The sequence below is a fragment of the Balaenoptera physalus genome (genome assembly GCF_965194825.1).
Source record: "Balaenoptera physalus genome assembly, chromosome: 7".
Taxonomy (NCBI): Eukaryota; Metazoa; Chordata; class Mammalia; order Artiodactyla; family Balaenopteridae; genus Balaenoptera; species Balaenoptera physalus.
The window spans coordinates 64939426-64966455 of record NC_138886.1 but is presented as its reverse complement, the minus strand read 5'-3'; the positions used below and the strand labels follow the sequence as shown (position 1 = coordinate 64966455).

General features: G+C 40.5%; 1 protein-coding gene across 2 annotated transcripts in view; it reads right to left on the bottom strand.

Annotated features, from left to right (window-relative positions):
• SNAPC3 (small nuclear RNA activating complex polypeptide 3) overlaps positions 1-9357 on the bottom strand; it is a 35920-nt gene extending 26563 nt beyond the window's left edge. The window contains exons 1-3 of one of the 2 annotated variants that reach the window (XM_082467972.1): positions 9001-9357; positions 8245-8322; positions 271-355 (exon numbers count right to left, since the gene is read on the bottom strand). In XM_082467972.1, coding sequence (XP_082324098.1) covers positions 271-355; positions 8245-8322; positions 9001-9320 — 483 coding nt within the window. In that variant the 5' untranslated portion in view covers positions 9321-9357. The remainder of the gene's footprint in view (positions 1-270; positions 356-8244; positions 8323-9000) is intronic. The other variant, XM_082467971.1, reaches the window with a different exon arrangement.
• Between the last annotated feature and the right edge of the window lie 17673 nt (positions 9358-27030).

Here is a 27030-nt window from a genome sequence, read left to right as displayed (position 1 = left end):
ACTGCACGGCTTGCGGGATCTTAGTTCCCCGACCAGGGATCGAATCTGTGCCCTCGGCAGTGAAAGTGGAGTCCTAACCATTGGACTGCCAGGGAACTCCCCATCGCTTGAATTTTATCGGTCTTTTTCTCCTACTAGTTCCCAGTCCCAGTGAAGTTTCTCTAATTTGTTTCCAACTAAGCACATCCAGTATAAAGCCACCATACAGTCATCACTAACATCAATGAGAGTTTGTTTCATGGGAAAAGGTAGAAAAGATAAGACTTTTACCATCTCATAAGCAAATGTTTCTTGTCTGCAGACCCGGTCTATCGTTATGGTTTCTTCCCGGTGTTCCAGAAGTCTCTTTCTAACCCTGTTACAAGAAAAATCAAACTTCAACATTCTTTACTGGGGCTTCAAAAATATCTTTAATATTTAGCTTTTTATTCTGAACTAATTTTAGACTTAAAGAAAGGCTGCAAAAATAGTACAAAGAATTCCCTTATATCTCTTACCTGGCTTTCCCTGTTAACATCTTACATGTTCATAGAATAATTATCAAGACCAGGAAATTAACATTAATACAGTATTATTAACTAAAGAACTTTTTTGAATTTCACAAATTTTTAACTTTAGTGCCTCTTTTTTTTGTCCCAGGATCCTATTCAGATACCACATTGCATTTCTTATTTCTCCTTTCCCCTCCAGTCTTTTACAGTTCCTCAGTCTCTCTGTCTTTTATGACCTTGACACTTTCAAAGAGCCCTAATCAGTGTTTTTATAGAAAGTCCTTCAATTTGGGTTTAATTGCTGTTGCCTGATTGGAGTAAGCTTATAAACTTTTGACAAGAATACCACAAGAATGATGTTTTCCTTCTCACTGTATCCTCCTGAAGTTCATAATGTTAGTATTAGTATGTCTTATTCCTGTAGATATTTACCTTGGTTAAGCTCCTGTCTGCCAGGTTCCTACACTAGAAAGATATTTTCTTTTCCTTTGTCCCTGATAAGTGTTTGGGGGGAGATACTTTGAGACTATGCAAATCTTGTTTCTCCTCAAACTTTCCTCCAGGAATTTTAGCATTCACCAGTAGATTTTGTCTACAACACTTATTACTGTGGTTTTACCTAACAGTGACTCTCTATTTTCCTCCTTTAACATTTATTCATTGGTATTATGAGGAAGACCTGCCTCTTTCTTCCCATTTATTTATTTCTCTGGTTATTTATATTATTAGTATGAACTCATAAATATTTACTTTATTCTATAGGTTAAAATCTAATACTATTGTTATTCTGTTGCTCAAATTATTCTAGTTTTGGCCACTAGGAGCTCCTTCAAGTTGGCTCTGTTCTTTCAACAAGTCATCATTTTTTTTTTGTTGTTAAACATTTCCTTACTTTCTGGCACCACAGAAGATGCTCAAGGCTCACCCTGTATTTTCGTGTCTCAGCCCTGGAATCCAACCACTTCTCCTAGGAGCCCTAGTTCCTTCACTGGAGAGAGGTTTAGACACCTGTACCTGAGCACGAGGTGTTCTCATTGTTACTGCAGCCACTGCTTCCAGGACTCTCAGCAGAGAGAGGTACGAAACATACATATATATACTAAACCACACGTACAAATATCTGTGTTTCTGTATTTTTCTGTTTACATATTTTTTAACTTCAATAATGTAGTTTATTTAACCCAATACTGTTATATATTTTTAAAGCCATTGAGTTTATACTAATACTTCTAATCCCAAACTAAAATCAGGATTCATTTTAGCCTTCAACCTTTCCTTGTTTATAACTTTTCTCCACAAGTGAGAAACCCAGCTCCCTTTATCTCTAATCTATTCACTTACACATTCGGTTCTTTAAAAAAACATGGTTTCAGAATTGCTAACCTACACCCCTGTGAAAAACACTAATAATTAGTAGTTCTTTTTGTCTTCAGCCTTACAACACTGAATCCAAGTACACTTTTATACAGAATCAGATCAGATCTTTCTTCCTAATTCTCTTCAGTGTTGTTATGCTAGTCATTTGTAACACAAATAGACGCATTTGTTAGTTTTCACATGCTATTTTGGGTCTCCCCCTATATCTTGGCTGGTTTTAATTGTCTGATTACTTTGGGGTTGTGTAAAAGATATGTGAAACACTACTATGATTCTAAGAGAGTTATAAAAAGTATACATATTCAGAGAAGTATCATTCCCTCTTTGTCCTGACCACTAACCTGTACCTATCTCCTCCTTTCTTTCCACCCCTTTCCTACCCACCCACCGCAGGCCACCAATCTCTACAGTTCTGGTTTACCCTCTCCATTTCTTTTGTTCAAATACACAGATACCTATGTATTTTCTTATATTCCTTTTTGTGTCAGTCTGAGTTCAATTAGGAGAAAAAAACTAAACAGTAATTTGAACAGAGAAAGCTTAATCTGAAGAATTATTAACTTTTAACAGAGGACTGGAGTAATGAGGGACTGGCAAGTAAGAAGTAGAGAACGCTAGAGAATACAGGAATAGCAGATACAAGGAACCCTACCCCTCGCGCTAAGAAAGAATACCCAAGGAAGGCTCCCTTTTCTTCCCCCAGGACTGAGAGCCAGACCTTGTTGGAGAGGGAATGGCTGTGACTTGCTGAATGGCAGAGAAGTTGCTAGGGTGCATCAGTGGAACCTGCTGGAAATCTGCCCTCAAGGGTGCCAGGAAAAGCTTTTCCAGGGAGGTTTCAAGGGGAGTGGAGTGGCAGGGAAAGCTCTGCGTTACTGACTGCCGGGTACTGCGGGAGCTGGATGCTGGGGAAGCTGTGTGCACTGCAGGACCCTGCGGGGCCAGCACACGGCACCAAGAAGCAGAACTCCTTCCTCATGCAAAGTCTCTCCTGTGCCCTTTACTGACAAAGCCTAATACTGTGCCAGTTGGGAAAGGAAAAATATTTAAAGAGCTGAGACTCATATTTACAGAGCAGGCAAAAAGGGTACACTTTTAGATGACAGCCAATAAATTGATACCCAGTGAAACTTCTTTTTTACATGAAGGGTAACGTACGCTTCTGGGCTTTGCTTTTGTCACGTAACAGTATTTCCTAGAAATCTCTCTATTGGTTCATCCTTCCTTATCCTTTAGCACAGCTACACAATACTGCACTCTGTGGATGTCCTATAATTTCTTCAACACTCTCCTATGTATGTATATTTAGGATATTTCAAATATTGGCTATTACAAACAATGCTGCAACGAATAACCTTATGCATAATAAATTTTCATATTGTTGGAGGTATATCTTCAGTAGAGATTGCTAGAAGTGGGACTGCTAAGTGCCTATGTAATTTTGTGTTGGGCATTACCAAATTTCCCTAGAGGAGGGCTGTTATCAATTTACGTTTCCATCAGGAATGTCTGAAAATGCCTGCTTCCCTCAGCCTCATCAAAAGAATGTATATTTTAAAATCTGTGCCAGTCTGATAGGAGAAAAAAGGTATCTGTCATTTTAACTTGCATTTCTCTAATAATGAATCTGCATGAACATTTTTTCATGTTTGTGAGTCATTTTTATATCTTTTTTGTGTGTGAGTTACTGGTTCATATCTTTTCCCCATTTTCCCTTTGGGTTTTTGGTCTTTGTCCCTCAACTTTTAAGGTATTATATATTTGGGTTACTGGCTCTTTGTGTATATGTTATATTTTCTCCAAGTCTGGCAGCTGTCTTTTGACTTTGTTTATGGTGTTTTTTGTCATGCAAAATTTTAAATTTTTATATGTAGTCAATTTCATCAATCTTTTCCTTTTATTACCTCTGGATTTAAATAATAGTTAGAAAGCCTTTCACTACACCAAGGTAGGTATGTTTCATTTTCTACATTTTGATCCCAATCCCTTTGGAGTTTATTCTTGTGTATAGCGTCATACTAAATTTCCATATGCATTTGAATCTAACTGGACTTTCTCTTCTATTCCACTGGTCTATTTGTCTATTCATGAGCTAGTACCCACTGTTTTAATTATAAAGACTTTGTAGTATATTTTAATATATGGTAAAATAACCAGGCACTCACAATTTTCTCCTCCTCACCCAGTTTTTTCCTAGTTATTCTTGAATATATTCCATATGAACTTTATTATCAACTGTCTAACTCCATAAAATAAGCAATACTTTTAGTATTTTTATTGGGATTGCACTTAATCTGTAAATTAACTTAGAAAGAACTAACAACATTATAATGCTTAGTATTCCTATTCAAGAACAGAGGATATCTTTCAATGTTTTCAAGATTTTTTCTGAGTCTTTCAGGAGGGTTTAAAATTTTCCGTTACCTCAGTTTTACACATTTCTTGTTAAATTTATTCTTAAGTATTTAACCTTTTTGACTATTGTAAATGGGGTTTTCCTCCACCATTATGTCCTCTAATTGTTTACTGTTTGTATCTACGAAGGCTATTTTTTTTATTTATCAATTTTGTACCCTGCTCTTACACAATTCTTTTTTGTTTTTTGTCTGTTTTAGCATTGATTTCTTTTCCAGGTAATACCATTAAATCATTCACAAATAGAGCTAGTTTTTCTTCCTTTATCTACTCTTATGCTTCTAATTGATTCCTCTCGTCAAACTGCATGGCTAATCCTATAATTCAATGCTGCAAAGCAGTGAGATACTAGGCATGCTTGCTAATTCCAGATCTTAGCAGGAATACATGTACTGCTTCTCTACTAAATAAGATACTAGCTTTACAACTAAGGTATATATATTTTACCATGTTGTAACAATAGCCCTGTTAGAACAGTTCCATGTTAGAATGGCCTGATTTTTGTTTTTGTTAGTAAATTCTAGTTTTATTATGTTGTGATCAGAAAGTGCTGTTGGTTTTATTTCTACTCAATGGATGTTATCTTTCCTCTGTGACCTAATGTATAACCAATTTTTGTGAATGTGCCACGCAGTCTCTAATACTGGGTTATAAATTTTATGTATATATATGTATCTCCATAAGACATATCCTACTGATTATGTTGTTTAGAGCTCTTACCGCCTCACTTTTTTTTAGCCAGTTGATCTGTCTTGTGCTGAGATTGGTGTGTTAAAGTGCCCTATTGTTAGTGTGTTTCTAGCTATGTTTCCTTGTATCCCCTATAGTTCTGTTTTATAAAGTTGGTTGCTGTATTCTTTGGGGTATATATATTTATAAGTATTCTATCTTAACTGTGGTTTGTGGCTTTTAGCACTAAAATGTGTCCTTTGTCATATTTAATGTTTGGGGACTTGAATTTTATTAGTCTGTTATTGGGACCATTACATCTGCTCAATTTTTCTTTCCATTTATCTGGTATACTTTTGTCCCACCATTTTTTTTTAGCCTCTCTGAATTACTTTATTTTAGATGTGTCTGTTGTCTCTAAGGTTTTTGTTTTGTGAGCCTACTCTAAACCCTTTTATGAGACTGCAGAAAAACTGATGCCTTTGGCCTCAATTCTATTACATTTTCTAATTGTATGTATTTTGTTATATTAGCGTTTTTTTCATTATGAGACATGTCTTTCTGCTTGTCTATTTTTTAGAAATTGCAGAGGGAGGTTTGGTATTTGCATTTTTGTTCCAGTGGTTACCTTTGTATTTATATATATTTTTAATGCCCCTTGTTACCCATTTTCTCTCTGAAACATAACTGTTTTACCAGGATACATCTCAGAGTTGATAATTCTGAATTAATTTTCCCAGGTAACCAGTGAGCCCTTTTAATTTGTAGATTTGGGTTTTCTTCCCCATTCTGGAAATTTTTCTTAGATTATATTCTTAAATATTCTATTTACAAGCTATTGTATTAAAAACAATGTTGCTTAACCTTTGGAGAAAAGAAGAAGTGCTAGAAATGTATTTTATGCCACAATAAAGGGGTCATGTACTTAGGTTTTGTTTTTACTTTATGTTTTTAAGTTATTGGTAGGGAAAAGAAAGGAAAGTTTAGTGAAAGAGAAAGCATAAAGATACAGATTTTTGGCTTTTGGCACAAGCCTAATTCACTTGTGCTACTGTTAAGATTAAGATTAGTCTTATTTTAAATATAATAGTTTTAAAGTACATCAAAATAATCCCAGCTAAGGAATGCTGCACTAACTCCTTTTACATGAGATTATACATATAATTCTACTCACATTTCCTATGGAAGGGACTAGAAGACAACCAAGGAGATCCAGTTGATCTAGTAACAGAAAATAGCCAGGGGAAGCACTGTGTAAAGCAGTCTGAAAATTACTATTTCACATAGCTCAATAACATCATTATCATCAACTTTCTTCTTTTAGCCAATCTCTAAAAGATCGCTTCCTTAGGTTTATGCAAGTTTCATTTATTCCACTCATTCTACAAATATCTACTGACTCCCTATTATTCTATGCCAAAATTCTAGGAATGAGGGACATGGCAGTGGGTGTGACAGACACAGCTTATGGAACTTTTAAGTTTAGCTAAAAGACAGAAAATTAAATAAGTACAGTATAAGTGGGAAGAGTATTTCAATAGAGAAGTATCGGCGGCTACATGAGCATAAAAGGGGAGCTAGATGGAGTCCTTAGTCCTTCAGCTAAAACTTGAAAGATGAGTAGAAGTCAGCCAGACCGGGGGATAAGGAAGTGTGAGTGTTCTAGGCAAAGGCCTAGGATGAGAGAGCACATTCTAGGAACTGAAAAAAAGTGTAACATGGCTGGAGCACTGCAGGGATGTAGGGCCGAAAACATCAGCAAGATCCATTCTATAGAGGACCTTGTGATCCATTTAAGAACTCAGGACTTTGCCTAAGAACCACTGAAAGATTTTATGTAAGAGAGTGAGACAATCAGATGTGCATTTTAGAAAAAAATCCAAATAATCAATCAACAATAGTTAAAGGGTACCAGATGGAGTAAAGCAGTCTGACAGGCTTAAGGGCAATTCACAGATGAAGGAGCTTGGACTCTCAATGAGCCTTCAAGGACTTTAGAAATGTTAGAAGAATTCTAGACATTACAAGTGTATCTATTTCCAAAGGGAGATAGATGGGTTGTAGAGATGTGGAAATAATGTTAGGGACTCAAAGACTGGTTAGGGTTCAGTTGGGAGAGGGGCCATGTGCATCCTGAGGCACTGAAAGAGAAAATGGTTGAAAACAAGTCAAGAAAGGCAGATCTGGGCTATGTGGAAGGTTTCAAATGTCTAAGTAAAAAAATCTGAAATTTGCCCATAGAGGAGAGGTTGAGCCATTGACAATTTCTCAGCAAATGAGCGTGCTTAGGTGATAGCATGATGGATAAGTCAGGAGAAAACACAGGACCTAGGAAAGACAGGAACCTTTTATAGTGCTCCAAGTGTTGCTAATGTAAGTGTTAGCCAACAGGGATAAGAGAAACAGATTTGGCAATTACAAAAAAAACCCAACAACAAGGTAGGGTCGAAACGCCTGCCTAAATTTTTGAAGGGGACAATAGAAAGGGTAGGATAAAGGATGACAACATAGCTGAGATGGTGCAAAGTAAGCGGGCTACAAACTGGAAATTACAAATTTCCCTATTACATGCAGTTTCTCTATAATAGTATTACCATAGAGCAGCCTTTCTCAAAATGTGGTTGGCAGACCGGAATTGATCTATGAGCTATTTGTTATCCAATCAGTACAGACAATGAGAGAAAGCATTTAGAAATGTTCACACCTATGTGACAGTAATATTACTGTGGAATTTAATGATAAAAAACTTGGAGTTTTATTATGTTTGCCTTTTAATTTCATTTTTCTAGGAATTCATTTTTATCCTATTTTACAAAAGTATCGATCTGACAGAAAATTTTAAAAAACGAGTCCTTTACCACACTATCAGAGTATTTAGCTTGCCACCCCCAAAGTCTAAGTGGATTAACTGTACCTTTGTAAACACTTAAAAATAAACACAAATTTGAGTATGGACTGGATATTAGAGATAATGCTGTTACTGTTAATTTTCTTAGGTATAATAATACCACTCTGATTAAGTAGTAGGATCATACTTTTAGAAGCTATATACTGATGTACTTAGCGGTAAATTATCATGATGTCTGCAACTTACTGAATGGTTCAGCAATAGAAAAGGACACACACCAGGTATCTCAAACACATACAGCTAAAGCCAATACGGCCACATGTCAACAATGGTTGAATTTAGGAGGTGGAATGATAACAATACCACACTGTCAACTTTCGAATAATATAATGTTGAAAAAATATTTAAATAAATAGCAAGTAACAAAAGCGAAGTCCTCCATACCCCAAAGTCACTAGGTCAGTATTTTCTGGGATGACTTCTGGATCCTCCCCTTCCTCAAGGCACTTCAGTTTATCAAGACTAAAACAAAAAGAAACAAACAAAGCAATCACCGCATCCTGTCCTTAGCAAGCAGGGGTTGTGTCCTAAATACATCACTGAATAATTAAGCAATCAGATAACCAGAATTAAAAGCGAATTCTGTGCCGATATTCTATAAAGAAAGGGATATACGGCTGGTTGAAGGCGGCCAATACTGTTAAATGGAGAAAGAGATCGTTATTTTTATATTTTCATTTAAAATAAGGCACTTTGAAGAATATCTCAATAATAGCATACCTAGGAGGTCCCCAAAAGAGACCAGAGATAATCAAGGTTTTGACACTGTTGTGGTTAACGGAGAGTTCCAGCCTCATCATAAACTAAGGTTCCTCCGTCGTCAAAGTGTCTTGTCAAAGACAGATACACGTCGCTGTTACTCTGATTGCTTTCCTACATTAATAAGCACTTTAAAAACTAGTGAACAGAAAAATTAATCTTTCATGCAGCTCTCTCGTCCCTTCAATCCCACTAGCAGAAATTGTGCATTCCCATCACGGGACTTCTCCCGTTGTTCCGGGAAAGCTTTGATAGGGCGGCCCTTCCACCCCGGGGAGTAAACCACAGGCCCGCCCCCATGATGAGGCCCTGGGGCGCGCAGGAGCAAGGCTGCACCCGGGTTGACTCCAAGCCGCAAGAGCCCCTCGGCCCCGCACTCACCCGCACACCGCCCTTAGCTCGGCTGCCGCTTCCAGGCTGCAGCCCAGATCCCGGGCCACAGCCTCATCCTCCCGGCTGGAGTCGGCAACCCCTCGGCCCCCGGGCAGCGCCGGTGCCGGAGGCTCCTTCAGCGACAAGTCCCCTTCCCCGCGCAGCCGGCCAAGCCACAACTCCCCGAAAGCGGCCACATGGAAAACGCGCGTATTCAGCTCAGGATGCTCGTACTCTGGGAAGTTGCAGCCGCCGCTGCTGGGGACCGGGTTCTGCCTGCCACCCACCCCGCCGCCGCACGTTGAGCCGCCCCTGCTGCCTTCAGCCATGTTCGCCCCTCTCCCTTCACGGCGAAAAGCGGCTGATCAAGGCCTCGCGGGGCTTGCTGGGACTTGTAGTTGCGCGTAGCCCGGGCCGGCGAGCAACTGGGCTGCACTGGCGCAGCTTTAGACACTACGTTTCCCGTCAGGCCCCGAGTTGGGCCCGCCCCCGGGCGCGGCACCCCGAGCCTCCGCGTGCAGAGCTTGAACTCATTGTTCTCTGGTCTCGGCTCACAGAAGAGGGGCTCTGGCTTTCTTTTCACCGCAGCTTGTCTGGATGGGTTCTCAGCCCGCTCGGTTACGCAGCATCGCTCTATGCGGCATAGGGCGGTTTTGGCACGCCCTTTGGTCCCCCTCGTTGTTTTCCTCTCGGCCCTGAGGTGCGGAACTTTTCCTTGACTCCAGGGTTCGAGAGCTGCACTGCTGCCTCACTGCCCCAAAGCCTGAGAGACTTAAGGGTCGAAGGCTGAGGCCCGGGGCACGACTGGCCCTCCAGGTCCGGTTCGTTTAGAACCTCCTCAGCGGCCCCATGTTAGTGTGTATATACGTATCATTGCTGTACACGCGCAGAATAATGTTTATTGAGCGCCTACTGTGTATCAGACGCTGTACAGTATTATCCCTAACGTATATTTTTAAAAATCACAACAGCTTTTCCAGGCAGGTATTATCATCCCAGTTGTGCTGTTGAGGAAGGAGTTAACTGCTGGGAAATAGAAGCAAGGTCGGAACTCTGGGATTTTATCTGTAAACTAAGAAACTCTCCCTCCATTCTGAGGACCTGAGGATGTGCCCTTAGACATAGCTTGTGTCAGACAGTGGAAGGGTTAGAAGGAAAAAAGCCAAGAGTTTAAATAAGCAAAGGCAGAAAATAGAGAAGTCACGGTGACTTGGAATAGTGGGGCTGAGGCCATCTTCTCCCCTAGACTTGCCATTATGTAAGCCAGTAATTTCTTTAATCTTTAGCTAGTTTGAGTTGAATTCTCACAACCTGAGGACAATTAGTCTTCCCAGTGCCTGTAAACCTTGCTCTAAATCCCTTAACAGGGGAGCTCTCACTCCAGAGAATGAAGTCACATTTCAGATGTAAAAACTCTAACATATATCTGGAGATTGAGTAACATTGTCTTCAGGAGTGGAGACCACAATGGTTCCTGAGAAGCAGTGGGAAGGGGCAGGACCCGAAAGAACACAGCAGGGGAAGGTGGTTCACTATGAGGTGTGGCATTTCAGAACAGCATCTTGAGATGTGTGGATCGCAGGTATCAGGTATCGGGGGAAAGAAGGGTTAGTGGTCGGCACCAGCAGACTCCTTTGAGTCTTAGCGCCAGCGGCCACTCCTTGGAATAAGTCTAAAGAGGTCCAGAATAACCACTGCAGCATAAAAATTATTTTGAGCTGAAGGCATTTGAGAATTGGCTTTTTTTCCCTGAACTCCATTATCTTCCTAAATGTGGAGCTTCCCCAAAGAACTCAATTGTCATAAATCCCCTCCCACAACTAGAGAAGATTGACTAGAAGTGGGCATCACACTTACACATTGTCACAAAGCTGTATCTCCCATCTGTTCTCCTAAGGACCTATTTATCTTTCCTGAAAGTCATTTGTTTTCCAATAAGTGCCCTTTCTCCCCCTCCCCTATTAAGTCATTTGTTTTCCTGTAAGTGCTGCGCTCCCCTTCCCCTTATCTCATTAAGATAGTACATAAGCCCCAATTCTAACCGCCTCCTTGAGTCAACTTTTTCTGTGAACTCTCATTAATCTGTCTTTTGTCAGTTTAATTCACGGTTCCCAAATGACAATATAAGAGCGTAGAGGAAGTTTTTCCTCTTAGGCCATGGCAAAGGAAGCTTCTGGCCCTGTTGCAAGTTTGGCAGAAAATGGGAGCATTCTTAGACCTGGCACTAGGACCAGACAACAACAGAAAGGAGATAGAAAGATTCTAAGATCCCAGGATAGATATAGTCCTTGTAATTCTGGGTGAGTTTTGTATGATTCCTGAGGGAGGAAAAAAAAAACAAAAACAAAAACAAAGGTTTCCCAATTGTGGATGTTGGAACCAACCACTGGGTTGAAGTCGTGGCATTAATTTAGAGACAGGATTCTGAGTAGTGGCACAAACCAAGATTATGACTCTTGACTGGAGAGTAGGAATAGGGAGACACGAGCTCTCAAAGTTTGCCTCTGAGCATTAGTTTCCTCACTTGAGATGCTTACATGAGCTCATGAGGTGATGAAAACTGGCTTGCTGGGGGAAGCCGTGGCAAACTGGGGAGTACCAGCCTCTCTCTACAAAGCTACCATGGCTGCCATGTAGGAATGCAGAATTTCTCCACCAGAGCTTCCAACATTTCTAAAGAACTCAGATATTTAGCTTTTTAACAACAACAACAACAACAAAAGTGAAATCTCCTGATCTTCAGATGTGGGCAATTAATTTTGTTAAATTACTTAAACAAGGAGGCCATGAGATTGAGGTGGCTCTAATGCAATGGCGGCCTGCCTCAGAAAACCAAAGTCTAAGTCTGTAAATGCCTCAAGGTTACAAAATCAAAATGCTAAGGACAACCAATCGCAAACAGCCAACTAGACTTCAAGCTATAACCATTCAATAATTGCTTTGCTTCTGCCTTTTCTCTATAAGATTCTCTCCCCAGGCTCCAGTCAGTGGAGTTCTCCTAAGCACTTCCTGTTTGGCGCTGCCCTGTTTGAATTGATTTTTGCTCAAATAGAGTCAAAAATTTTAACATGCCTCAGTTTATCCTTTAACAGTTCATATAACATTTAAAAACAGTATTCAAACCAAATACAACACACATAGGCATCTAGCCAGTGGCCTACTTGTTTGTGATCTCTGATCTATTGTATCTCTAAAATTCACCCAGCTCCCAATTTATGTAATTCCAAAAGTGAACTTCTTTCATCTTGGTTTCCAAAGTAATTCTACCACTGCCCCAAGGCCTCCTTTCTCAGAATTAGACTATAGGTAACTGGGAGTCTCACTTGGGGTTGAAACCATATGTTTCCCACATTTCAATAGTAACTGTCCAAGTTGTATTTCCATCTAGTTCTCTCTGATGTCTAAATCTTTCCTATAGGTAAGTCATTTATTTTATTCTTCTCCTCTGGCTTTGGCTTTTTGCCCCGAGTGGACAATTGGTCTGAATTTTTTAAAATAATTCTTGAATAAGCACTTTCTCTTTCTTTCTTTCTTTCCCTTCCTTCCTTCCTTCCTTCCTTCCTTCCTTCCTCCCTCCCTCCCTCCCTCCCTTCCTTCCTTCCTTCCTTCCTTCCTTCCTTGCTGTGTTGGGTCTTCGTTTCTGTGCGAGGGCTTTCTCTAGTTGTGGCAAGCAGGGGCCACTCTTCATCGCGGTGCGCGGGCCTCTCACTGTCGCGGCCTCTCTTGTTGCGGAGCACAGGCTCCAGACACGCAGGCTCAGTAATTGTGGCTCACGGGCCCAGTTGCTCTGCGGCATGTGGGATCTTCCCAGACCAGGGCTCGAACCCGTGTCCCCTGCATTGGCAGGCAGATTCTCAACCACTGCGCCACCAGGGAAGCCCCTAAGCACATAATTTAAAAGGTAGAAATATCAACTGTATTATTATTGACTATATTCCAATATAGTCAATAAAAATGTAATATCTTTGTATGGTGAGAGATGGTAACTACACTTATGGTGATCATTTTGTAATGTATAGAAATATCATATCACTATGTTGTGCACCAGAAACTAACATAGTGTTGTAGGTCAGTGATACTTCAAAAAAACTCATAGAAAAAGAGATCAGACTGTGGTTACAAGGGGCAAGGGGTGGGGAGAGGGAGATTGGATGAAAGTGGTCAAAAATAGAAACTTATAAGATAAATGAGTACAAGGGATGTAATATACAACATGATTAACATAATTAGTACTGCTATATATTATATATGAAAGTTGAGAGTAAATCCTAAGAGTTCTCATCACAAGGAAAAAAATAATTTTCTTTTTCTTTTACTTTGTATCTATATAAGATGATGGATATTCCCTAAACTTATTGTGATAATCGCTTCATTGATGTATGTAATCATTATGCTGTACACCTTAAACTTATACAGTGCTGTATGTCAATTATATCTCAATAAAAGTGGAAGAACAAAAAGATACAAATATCATACAGTGAAAGTCTCCCTTTCTATCTTTCCCCCAGTCATGTAGAGCCCCTTCCTAGATTTCTGGAGGCAACCATAACCTCCAGTTAGCAATTTCTTGTGTATCTTTCCAGAGAAATCATATATTTTATATAAATATATATGTATGTATGTATACATATTGCACACACACATATGTATGCATGTACACACATATTTTGCATATAATACATGCTGTTCTATATTCTATACCTCATGTTTTTCATGTGAGGTTATATCTTAGACATCCTTTTATATAAATATAAAAAGCATCCTATTTCTTCCACTGTATCTGTCAAATTTCTTTAACTAGTTCTCCCTTGAAGTACATTTAGGCTGTTTGTAGTCTTCTGCTTGTACAATTAATGCAGCAATGAATAATCTTACAGGCAGTCATTTTGCTGATTACTGTCTGTCCTCAGGCCCCAATTAAAAACTCTATTTAAAAATTATTCTTTTGCACTCTCTTGGATCAGTCACCCTGGGGGAAGCTGGCTGCATGTCATGAGGACACTCAGATGTCACTATGGAGAGGCTGATATGATGAGGAACTGAGAAGAGGCCTCTTGCCGATGATCAGCACTAACCTGTCAGGTAGTTGAGGGAACCACTTTGGAAGCAGACCCTCCAGCCCAGTCAAGCCTAAGAGAATTGCATTCCTGCCAACACTAGCTCATCTGTTCCCAGATTCCTGACCCACAGAAATTGTGTGAGATAGTAAATATTTAAGCTGCCACATTTTGGGGTAACCTGTTACATAGCAACAGATAACTAATAGAGGGAGTGAGGTGAACACAGCCATGCATTAAGAGGTTAAATCTATACAGGGGACCTTGCCAGAGGGGCAAGAAGTAGGGAAATAATTAAGGAAACATTTGCAATACTCCAGTTAAGAGGCAATGGAGGGTCTATGAATAGAGACAAGGATGAGCTCATCCAGCCCTGGAGAGACAACCTGAGTTTGTACATTAATGATGATATTCTATAATAGCAATTTTAGTACATTAACGATGTTATGGACAACAGCAATTTTAGTCATCTGACTCTGGTTGATTAGCGTTCAGTTGGCACAGGATTGAGGTCAGAGGGGACAAGAAAGGGAATAAAGTTTTGGATAGAGAGATTAATCATAAACTCAGTAAGGGAACTTGGTTTTAGGGGGACTTGGTTTCGATAATAAAAATGCATGAAGATTCATCTACTTGAACAGCAATATTTCTAAAAATGACTGATTCTGAGAGTATTAAATGCTATTGCACCCACTGAAATCACCTTTCAACTCTGACCTTGGTCAGAATGGGCTCTTCGTATTGAATGGTGACTTCCTTCTCCTAGTCATCTTCTTTTGACTCTCTGTTGATCCTATCTTGTTGAATAGTATTTCCAATTGTGGGACACCATATGGGGAACATTCTTGCCTTGAGGTGCTGACATCTTGTTTGGGAAAAATCTGGATAATCAAGATTATGTCCTTTTTTATCTGTTCTTTGGGTTTTGGGTTCTGTGGGACAGGCATTCCCAACAGGTTCAAAGAAAGGCCCTGCAAGAGCAACTGAGAGAGGGGTAGGGCCAAATGCCCAATTCTCATTCACTCCTTAGGCATCGCGAGGCTTTAGGAAAATAAGAACTAGCCAGCTCTCTCCACAACAGCATTGAGGACACCTTAAAGATACCAAAAGGAGAAAATCTTTTGCCTGGTGCTGTTCCTGGATTCTCTGCTTCAACAGATTACATGTTCATGTGGAGGATTGCTTTCCTGAAGCCAGGGGACCATGTGGGAGTTTCTCTCTGCCAAAGAAAGGAGTAGCAGAAGGACGGAAAGGGAATGTGTGACGGGAAAGACAGCTGAAGTACTCTTAGTCATAAAGGCAGTTGGTAGAATAATAATAACAATTTAGTGAGAAGTAAGATTTATAACCTTTCAGAGGCCTGATATGAATTATAAGGAATTTTAACAACCGAGGTGGAAAACCTGAATTGAGTGTCCTCTTCAATTCTAAGCAATGATCCTTTTCAAAGCTGAACAACTGTTAATAGATATATATTTGCATAATGATTTTTTTAAAATAATCCTTTTTTTTTTTTTTTTTGGCTGCGTTGGGTCTTCGGTGCTGCACGCGGGCTTTCTCTAGTTGCGGTGAGCAGGGGCTACTCTTCGTTGCGGAGTGAGGGCTTCTCATTGCAGTGGCTTCTCTTGTTGTGGAGCACAGGCTCTAGGTGCGTGGGCTTCAGTAGTTGTGGCACGAGGGCTCAGTAGTTGTGGCTCACAGGCTCTTGAGTGCAGGCTCAGTAGTTGTGGCGCACGGGCTTAGTTGCTCCGAGGCATGTGGGATCTTCCCGGACCAGGGCTCGAACCCATGTCTCCTATTGGCAGGCAGATTCTTAACCACCGCGCCACTAGGGAAGCCCTGCATAATGATTTTTTTTCTATTTGTCTAAATTGTCTCCAACTAATTGTTTTAGGATACCTCTATTGTTTGCTGTTCTCCCACCATCCCCACCTCTGTTCCACTGACAAGTACAAATTAGGCAATTAGCTTTTTCCAAGAACAATGCCAAATTTATTGGAAGGTATTTAAAATCTTGGATTAGCAAAGAGAGTGAGAGAGTCTACTGGTAGAAAATAATAGAATCAGAGAAAAGAAATATCAGAAAACATTTTAGTCCCTTTTGATTATAGGGACTGTGGGCATGGAAAGATTTGGAAGAAGCTGTCATTTTTTGGAGGGAGGCTTGAACCAGGACATTGTCTGACCCCCTTGATGTGAGGCTGGTATCATCCTAAGATTCTGCAACCAAGCATATTTTTTAAAAATCTGTTGAAGTTCACCTACTACCTCTATGAGACACATTCACTGATGTAAGAGGAAAAGATCTTGGAAATGGTATAAAATGATTGAAGGTTAGAAGCTGTGGGACCAGGTAATGAAATACTCTCTGATATTAGATTTTGCCCTTACCTCAGAAGGAAAGCATCTTTCCACTGTAAAGTTTCTTTCTTTCTTTCCATACTCCTTGGAAGCAAGTCACTAAGCACAGTTCACACTCATGGGGGTGTGGAGTGGGGAAGGAGTGGGAATTAAGTTTCATCTCCTGGAGCAGGGAGTAGTTATATATTGATAAGTTATTTGAAATCCTATAAGGGAGATTTGTCTCTTCTCCTTCACTTATTTAATTATTCAATCTTTTATTTATATCAGTATGGACTCATGGATATTTATTTTATGTTTTGGATTATCATCCATCACTATGTATTAATCACGTGCTTCAGGTGCTTTGACATCGGGGTCTTGCTGAGCCTGGAGAGACTGCCCCTCCCAGCGATAGCCAATTTCTAGAGAGAGTAAAGGATTCTCCTTTGAGTGTGTCTTTCAAATGCAAACCAACCTACCCAGAATTGGCACCAACCCCCCCTACTTCCTCTATCAGGTTCTCACTCTCAGGGCTACTATTCCTCTGCCCTAATTAGCCAGGTCCAGGTACCAGCCAACTACAGGCAGCCCCTATGCCCTAGAACCACTGAAATTATTTAAATCAGCCAATCCTAAACCTGCTTACCTTGCCTCACCTGTTTCTTCCTGCAGAAACTACAACAAGGGCTCTTGCCCACATTTCCCTCTCGCTCCCTCTGCCTCCTGATCAATCCCGGTGCTTCCTCCTGTGGCCCCCTGCTGTGTGGCATGCCCCCTCTTAGGAACCGTGAGTAACAAGCCATCTTTACACTGGCAGTCATCTCTTGATCTGCTAGCCTTCACCATAGATGAATAATAATAAAACCTATATTTTAAAGCTACTTATTTATTCTATTGCTTACATTGTTCCAGCTTTGGTTTTGAGAGCTGTTTCAGATCGGCTCCTGTGTCCCTTTCACATCCTCCCTGTCCTCTTGTTTTTTGAGCACTTCCTTACTTTCTGGTGCAACAAGATGCTTCTGACTCATATACTCCCTGCCCAATGCCTAGAATCAGCCATTTCTCCAAGAAATCCTGGTTCTTTTTATTGGAGAATGGTATCACCATTGATTTTTGTAAATAAAGTTTTATTTACATGAACACAGTCATGTTTATTCAATTTCTTATTGTTTATGACTGGTTTTGCATTACAACAGCAGAGTTTAGTAGTTACAAGAGACTGAATGGCCTGAAAATCCTGAAATATTTGCTATCTGGCACTTTACAGATATTAACTAGACTGACTGTGTGATCATTTCACAGTATTTACAAATATTGAATCATTATGTTGTACATCTGAAACTAACATAATGTTACATGTCAATTATACCTCAATAAAAAAAAATATGTAATTATAGTAAAAAAAAGTTTGCTGACTCCTTTTTTAGATGAAGGTGACATGCTTCTTTCTTTTTAAAATTTATTTTACTGAAGTATAGTTGTTTTACAAGGTTGTGTTAATTTCTGCTGTACAACAAAGTGATTCAGTTATACATATGTATATTGTTTTTTCGTATTCTTTTCTATTATGGTTTATCACAGGATATTGAATATAGTTCTCTGTGATATACAGTAGGGCCTTGTTGTCTATCCAATCTATATATAATAGTTTGCATCTGCTAATCCCAAACTCCCAATCCATCCCTCCCCTACCCCCTTGGCAACCACAAGTCTGTTCTCTATGTTGCTTATTTCTATAAGAATAGAGAGAGGTCTTATGGAAGTCCAAAACATGAACTGAAGTGTTCATGAGATCTGACACCAGGAATCAACAGTACATTTTCTTCTACGGCTTTTTGGCTTCCATTGTGCACTTCCCCTCCATTCCTTTCCTCTCTATCAGGTAGTTCTCACTGGCCCCTTATGTAGGCTGCTAAATTTCGGTGCGGGGAAACTCCCCTTCTAGCTAGGTTAGAAGGGAGGAGCTGGTAAAGAAGAATTTAATTAGAGTTGGCCCCACCTTCTAGGATGGTAAAGAGAGCCACGTACACCTCTGGTCATGTAAGCTAGGCCCAGGGAGAAAAAGAAAAAAAGCAATTCCTTCCAACACAATTATGCTTTTGCAACTTGTCGAATTAATGCCACTTTCACATACATTTTCCTTATATATGATTAGACACTGTAGCTGAGAAAAAAACGACTCACCTTGGAGAGCGTGCCCTACTTTTTAGGAACATTTCGGAAGATGTCAAGCACATCAAACACTAGGGATTATCCTCACGCTTCCAGAGTCAGCAGTGACTAAGCAAAGCAGAGCCTCTCGGGTGCTCGAGTTTGCAACTCCCTGCAAAAGACAGAGAGGAGGACTGTCCTCTTCCTACAGGGAGGGCAGGGGTTTACTGAGGGAGTGGGCGTGCATGGGGGCACCTTGCTGGGGGCTTCAAAGAGAGGCTACATAGGTGGAAAGGGGTTGAGGAGAGGCAACATTTATATCAGACTCCCTGCTTTTGAAGACCTAGTCTGGAAGGCATTTGCTGGTGTCTAGCAGAATGAAGAATAAAGTCCAACACCATTACAGCCTAATCCTGGGTGATGAACATCTGTAGCTCATTCATAATACAGTGTGTCAGGGGAGACTGAGCAGCAAAGCTTCTCGGGAAGGAGCAGTAAGTGCTCTCTGATGGCTTAGTCGTGCTCCAGCAATGAGAGGCCAGGAGACACGCCTGCAGCATCGGGGCAGAGTCTCGCAGCACCAGAGACAGTCAGACTGCCTTTTCCCTTAAGGCAGAAAAGAAGAGATCTGTACTGCTTTGCCCCACATGCTTCATATTCGCGTGCTGCATAAGGACACCTGATAAGGTTGCCAGATTTAGCACATGAAAAGTGCGGGACATCCACTTACCTCTGAATTTCAGATATAAATAATGAATGAATAACTTTTTAGTATAAGTATATCCCATGCACTATCTGGGATATACTTGTATGAAAAAACTTTCTGTTGTTTTTGTTGATCTGAAATTCAAATTCAACTACTCTTTATTTTATCTGGCAACCCTATGCCTGGGTCTACTTCATAACCTTTCAGATCAGCTCATGGAGCTGCCAGAAACTTCCCCCTAGATCTTTTGAGGGAGAGAGCAAAAGCTAGAGGCAGAAAGAGGACAGGACTGGCCCAGTTTTTCCTGTTTTGGAAAAGCCCTGGGTACCAGGCTGTGCTAGGCCATTGGTCAGCATTCAAATGGCCCTGTCCTGTGTCCACTTCCGGTCCAACCAGTGTGGCCATGGTCATGGCTGTTGGGAGGTGTGGCGGCCCATACAGAGTGTGTTTACATAGGTAGAAGGCAGTTAGGCATGTCATTATGTCCAGGGCACTTATGTCTACCAGCAGGCTCCTTCACTCCAGCCCTCCTCCTCCCCCACTTCTCTACCTCACGCCAGAAGAGGCTCCTTTTCTAGAACCCCTAACCTCAACTCAGTATTGGCCCCTCTCCTCCCTTAGTCTGAAGACTCTCAGATATGACTCCGATGTTTTTTGACCTGCTTAACTGCCTCCTGACACCCGCTCACTCTTGCCCCCATCAGGGTGACCTTCTAGCCTGCTTCTTTTCCTGCACTATTTTCCTCTGTTCATCCAGATCATTTAAGGCTCAACTAAAATCACTCCGTTCTGTGAAGGCTTTCCCACTCCAATCTGTACTGTTTTGTCCAAACTTTATACATTGTCCTGGATCACCTCAGAAGTTTAATTGGCCTATGTTTGTTTCCTTTTTTTTAAACTGAAAATCAAAATCATAGAACTAAAAACGTTGTAAGCACTCATAATGCCAACAATCCCAACTTAAAATGACTTTTTAAAAATTTTGTAATCTGCATATATCATTTATATGGCTGCCTGCTGTCCCATATTTATATCTTTCAGCTTTTGTGATCTGAGAGGTAAGACTCCCTGTCACCCAGCTCCAAATAGCAACAACCCAAGAGGATGATTAATCCAGCTTAGAGCACATGCCCACCACATAGTGTCCCATTCCTTTCAACCAGTGGCTGCGGCTAGAGGAATGAGCTGTTATGTTTGGCTAGATCTAGATCACCCTGTGGCCACGGGATTAGGTACTATGATTGACAACTCTGCCAGAATGAAAAGCAGAGTTGGCAAGTAGATGGGAGAAGAACAGTACTCCAAAGGAAGGAATGTAATCATGGGCAGACAGAAATAAGAGCTGTCTACGAAAACCAAGGTTCTTCTAAGTTTTGGCAGAATGACCCAATCCCCTCAAATCTGGTCATCCTTTGGTGAATTGAAAACAAAATTTTTGCAACTATTACACTGAGGACTGAACTCTCAGGCAATGGTATAATATGTCAGAGGACACTCTAATTTGTGAGACACTGATTTCACTTAATTATACCTTCTTTCCTTTGAGTGTCTGAATAAATTTTATAATAATCAGATGGCATGGAATGTCTAAGGAGGATTATTGTTCTCCTTCTTTTAAAGAGGAGGGCATTGAGTCTTGAAAGAATGGAAGAAATTTAAAAAGCCTGTCTAACGACATACACTGGCCCATCGCCTGAGGTAAGTCAGAACTTTTCAGCCTTGTACCTTATACCCTCCATGAGGGAGGCTCCTAAAGTTAAAAATATCAGTGGATTTTTTTAAAACTGGAAGATGACTTTAGGGTATGCAGTTTTATTTGTTTCCTCCCCCCCTCACCCCAAAAGTGTTTTAAATGAAAATCCTTCACCTCCTTTCAGGAATAAGGCAGAAGGAATGTTGTTTAAATTGAACAATTACACCCACATCATAAAAGTTCTGTTTCCAAATCTATCTGGTAGGTTTTCCTGTTGACAACATTTTGGTTTCACACAAGCCATAAATTTCCTCTAATGTCTGTGTTTTTAAAGGTGCCTATTCTCACATTATGTAATTGCTGTGAACAGTTAGCTATTAGAGTATTACTACCCACATAAGAGGGAGGTGAAGCAAAACATTTTTCCCTTATTTTCTTTTGCCAGCCAGTTGCTGACTCATAGAGCAGTTTTAAAAAACTGTGTTGTCTTCTGAGCCCTGTGTCTAACTTTGGTATTTGCTTGCAATGTATTTTTTGAAAATTTGTTTACATTGTTGAATAGATAACATTTTCACTTTGTTCAAAAATAAAAAATGCTCAGTGAAAAGTCTCACCCTCACCTCTTTCACTGCCTTTTCAGTTCTTACTGCCCCATACCCAATGGTAACCAATTTTATCACATGTATATAACTTGTATAGCTTTTTAATATAAATGTGAACAAGTATGAATATATATATATATATATATATTCTCATTTTACCCCACTTAAAACAAAGGGCAGTATTGTTCTAAACATTGCTTTTTTACTTAGCATTGTATCTTTTTTTTTCTTTTAACATCTTTATTGGAGTATAATTGCTTTACAATGTTGTGTTAGTTTCTGCTGTATAACAAAGTGAATCAGCTATACGTATACATATATCCCCATATCTCCTCCCTCTTGCAACTCCCTCCCACCCTTCCTATCCCACCCCTCTAGGTGGTCACAAAGCACCGAGCTGATCTCCCTGTGCTATGCGGCTGCTTCCCACTAGCTATCTATTTTACATTTGGTAGCATATGTAAGTCCATGCCAATCTCTCACTTCATCCCAGCTTACCCTTCCCCCTCCCCGGGTCCTCAAGTCCATTCTCTACATCTGCATCTTTATTCCTGTTCTGCCCCTAGGTTCTTCAGAATTAGCATTGTATCTTAAAGATCTTTCATATTGATAAATAGAGAACTTTCTCATTCTTTTTTACAGTTGCATAGTCTTCCATCAAATGGATATACCATATTTATTTAATCAGTGCTCATTAATTTACACGTGGTTTTTTTTCAGTCTCTTACAAAAAATGCTGCAATGATTAATCTTATACATAAATCATTTGTTACATGTACAAATAACATCTGTAGGACAAATCTCAGAAATAAGATTGCAAGGTTGAATAGTTAACAAATTGTCATTCTTGCAGTTTTCCTAAAGCAGTCCTACCATTCTTCCCTTCATGAATTCATCTTTATTCTCCAAAGCTCATTTTAAACTTTAGCTACTCTGCAAAGACTTTCTGATCCCCTTTCTAAAGATTGTCATTTGCCTCCACATCAGCGCTCTCACTGCCTCATATCTGTACCCTCATTATAGCTCTTAGATTTTGTACTGAGATTATTTACTGGTATGGCAGGAGGTTTCACTGGTCTATGATGTTCAATAGCAGGGATGCTGCCTGTACATTTTTGTAACTCTAGGACCATGGAAAGTGCCTAGTGTGCAGTAGATGCTCAATACAGATGGATGGATGCATATATTGATGAATAAATAAATATGACCAAAGAAATTACTATTACTGGAAGAAGTTCCAAAAATTATCCTATAGAGAACCTAGGACAAATATCAATGTTAAATACAAGTGTGCATGATTATGCATTAAGATTTGGCTTGGCTAGGTGAGTTGACTGAAAGAGAGGTTCTGAACCAGGAGCAGGATACACTGAGCTCAGATAAGTAGTCAACAATTGAGATCTGTACTGGATAAGGTTCATATGGATGCAAGAACCAGAAACAGATCTTCTATCACTTAAGCAAAAATTAGATTTATTGTGGAAGTTTACAATAGAAGTCAGAGCTATTGTAAACAGCCAAGCCTCAGGAAGGGCTGGTAACAGGGTCAGTCCTTTAGAAACAAGAAGAGCTTGTGGGTTTCTCTCCTGAACATTGCCAGAGATGACTCAGCTCTTACCACTTTCTGTCTCTGTTTAAGTTCTCAAAGTTCCCAGGAAAGTACTGGATGGGTCAGGAGTCTCTTCCCTTAGATCATTCAGGCATAACTAAAGGACAGAATGGGTAACACAGGCATAGCCTTTTGGGAAACCATTATGTGCCAGGCCGCCATTGTAATTTTTGACTACAGAGGAACCAAGGTGACGAGGTAGTGGGTTTCTTATCAGGTGTGTATGTCAGAATGACAAGGAAGCCAGGGAAACCTAGAAACCAGGTCAGTGGGGGTAAGGAATAGGATAGGAGAGCAAGCAGAAGCCTAGACATCAAGACTTGGGCAATAGGTCAGAAGTGGACTGACAGGCAGTCAAATATGGAGTTGGAGTCATCTGAGCACATCTGGCCCCAGGTCAAGATTGGCTCTGGGAACTAGAAGAGGCCAAGTCTGCCCTTGGGAAATGAGTTGGGGAGCCAGTAGGAAGGATGTGCAGGCTGGGCCTGGCATGGACCATTCCTTGACGCAGAATTTGGAGCAGAGTTCTTCATTCATATGCATTTCCCTTCACTCACTGGCCAGCTGGCAGTGTGAAGGACTGGCCCAGCATGCCTCAATCCCAACAAAGTGTGCCAACAACAATGCTCATGTATGTCATTGTCTCTCGGTTATTGGTGTTTATCCAATCCAATTTATATGCTGGTGTGACTGAGAAAAGGGAGGATATTAGTGTTCATTTTGTGTCTACTATGTTCTAGACATAGTGATAGAGATCTCATATGCATTATTACATTTTAAAAATATCCTCAAAATAGCTCTTTGGGGCTTCCCTGGTGGTGCAGTGGTTGAGAATCCGCGGGCCAATGCAGGGGACACGGGTTCGAGCCCTGGTCTGGGAAGATCCCACATGCCGTGGAGCAACAGGGCCCCTGAGCCACAACTACTGAGCCTGCGCGTCTGGAGCCTGTGCTCCACAACAAGAGAGGCCGCGACAGTGAGAGGCCCATGCACCGCGATGAAGAGTGGCCCCCGCTCGCTGCAACTGGAGAAAGCCCTCGCACAGAAACGAAGACCCAACACAACCAAAAATAAATAAATAAATAAATAAATTTAAATCAATCAATCAATCTCAGAAATCAATTAAAAAAAAAAAGCTCTTTGAGGGAAGGATTAGGCCCCTTTTTATAGATAAATTAACTGAGGTAAGGAATGTGTCTTTGTCTGTTCAGGCTGCTATAATGAAATACCACAGACTGGGCAGCTTATAAACCACAAATATTTATTTTTTACAGTTCTAAAGGCTTGGAAATCCAAGATCATGGCACTGGCAACTTTGGTGTCTGGTAAGGGCCCACTTTGTAGACGGCTATTTTTTGTTGTAATTTCACATGGCAGAAGGGCTAGGGAGCTTTCTCTCTGAGGCTTCTCTTAAAAGAGCACTAATCCCACTCCTAAGGGCTCTGTTTTCATGACCTAGTCACCTCCCAGAGGCCCTGTCACCTCATACAATCACCTGGGAAGTTAGGTTTCAACATATGAATACTGGAGGAACACAAACATTCAGACCAGAGAAGAAGGTCTAATAACTTGAACAAAGTTCTCTCAGACCCCAGTGCTCATATTTCCTTCTTCACAGCACTCTCTAGACTCTTTTAGGCCTCATCACATGCACACTGGGACCTGTTTTCTTGATAATGACTGTATGACAGCCATACTGCCACAGGCAATGGAATGTACTTGGAATCAGGAAACCTCAGCTCTGGGCTCAGCTGTGTTATCAATTAGGTGGTGGCTTAGTTTTCTCATCTGTAAAGTGAGTGGGTTGAACTAGCCGACATCAAGGCTTTTTTACTGCTCTAAAAATGCCATGCCTCTGGTTTCATAGCCTTTGAGGCAATTAAAGATCACTTCTGCTTTAGAGAACTTTAATTTGGTCTGTAGCTATACGCCATGCTGGTGCCACATTTTGTTAGCCTCTGCAAAGATATGTTGTATTCTTGACATTTTTCTTTATTCCTTTGCTATTTTTTTCCATGTGATATCATATATGATTCAGTGAAGCAGACTTGTACACCACAGCAGTGTGCTCTGGCATTCCCAAGGAGCCTTTGAACTTACCTATATAGTTTCTCAGGGATAAGGTACATTGCCATTTTCACTTTCAGGATTGGCCCATAAAAGTTATTTTAAAACTTTCTCCCCCATTTTTAGTGGTGAAAATTGTTTTTCAAATATAATTCTTATTTAGAACTCCAAACTGTAAAGCAAATGTAACTGGATGTGAAAAAAAGTTATTACATCAACAGCTGAGAAAAAAATTCCTGCTGGGGGAAAAGTCGTTTTGGGATTGGAAAAGACTTCTATGTAAAGAAAGTGAGACAAACTTTTGAGCACTAGAAGTGAAAGGAAATTTGGAGGCGGAAGGATTGCACAAAAGAGTAGAGAAAGGGCACGGCCGTACAGTGGTAGGCTGGAACTCAAGGCCCCTGAAACTGATGGAAGGATCTTTTCTAGGAGTGGGGTGTGTCTAATATTCAATTTTTAATTCTTAGGTTTCTGTGATGGAAATCTGAGTGTAAGTGCCTGACACTAAGCTTTTGATTGCCGAGGCATCCATTTCGAAGATATCCATCTTGAATAAACATACTGCCAGCAGTATGCCACAGCTACTAGTAAAACAACTAGATAAGGAACCAGGCCTCCCCCACCAATGGAGTTCCCTATATGAAAAGCCCTGGAAACCTAGATAACTGACAGCTTGAGTGATCCTGCTTTTCCCTTCCCACACCCTAATTTCTGCTCTTATGTTTTAAAGTTGCCAAAGAAGAATAAACCTGTAAAATCCTAGGCACCCCACCTTTGACCCGAATAAAGGCAGAGCCCCAGGTCCGTGCCCCCTCCTTTGCTCTCTCTACCTTGCTGTGTGGCTCTTGCGTGGGCCATGAACCCTCCAGGAATAGTGGATAACAAATCTTGTCCTGGAAAGTTCCCTGATGATTTTTATTTTTGCTTAGGTGAGTCTTGCAATCATAATAAAAGCCACAAGGGCTGATCCAGCCACAACATTGGCTCTGGTGGGGAAATGTCTGAGGGGGCCGCCACAAATAGTATAGGCCCAGGTGAGGACCTCAGGCATTCCTAGCCAACAGTATCACTGTCAATAGGCTGAGGCCAACAGAACAAAATCCTATCCATCTCTACAACATTGCAACACACATAAACACCCTTATGTGAGTGGGGCTCTTTATTTGTGTGTGTAGGGTATGTGGGTGAGGGTAAAAAATAAGGAAAAGGACTGAGTGCCACATAAACTAAATTAATTCATTGAAAGCAGAAACTATCACATGTCAAGTGCTTTTAGGTGCTGGGAAACATACTTGGTACATTTAATCTTCTAAACACCCTAGGAACTAGGTACTATTATTAATCTCTATTTTAGAGATGATGAAACTAAAGCCTAGAGAAAATTCATAACTTGTACAAAGTTACCCAGGGAGCAAGTGGTGAGGGTGGGGCTTGAATTCAGATTTGCCTGATTCCACAACCCGTTTCTTACTCTCTCACTACCCTATATGGCTGCTCATGTTGGACAGGGGTCTAGTCATTGGAACTACAAAAACATGGAACTAGTAGCAAGCTATGCTTTCTACTCTGCTTTGCCTTCTTCCTCCTGAGTTTGTTTCACTTTTGCAAAGATTTTGTATTTCATAAGCAAAAGGAATTTACTAAATATAACACTGCATCAAGTTCTGTTAGTAATAATACATCGCATTTAAGTGTTATTACATAACTTACAATCTGCTTGGCATTGTGCTTTATAAGGTTGATAGATAGTCAAATCTTAGAAAGTAGTAGAACATAGCAGTTAAGAGCGCAGGTCTGATTTCTTAGTGTAG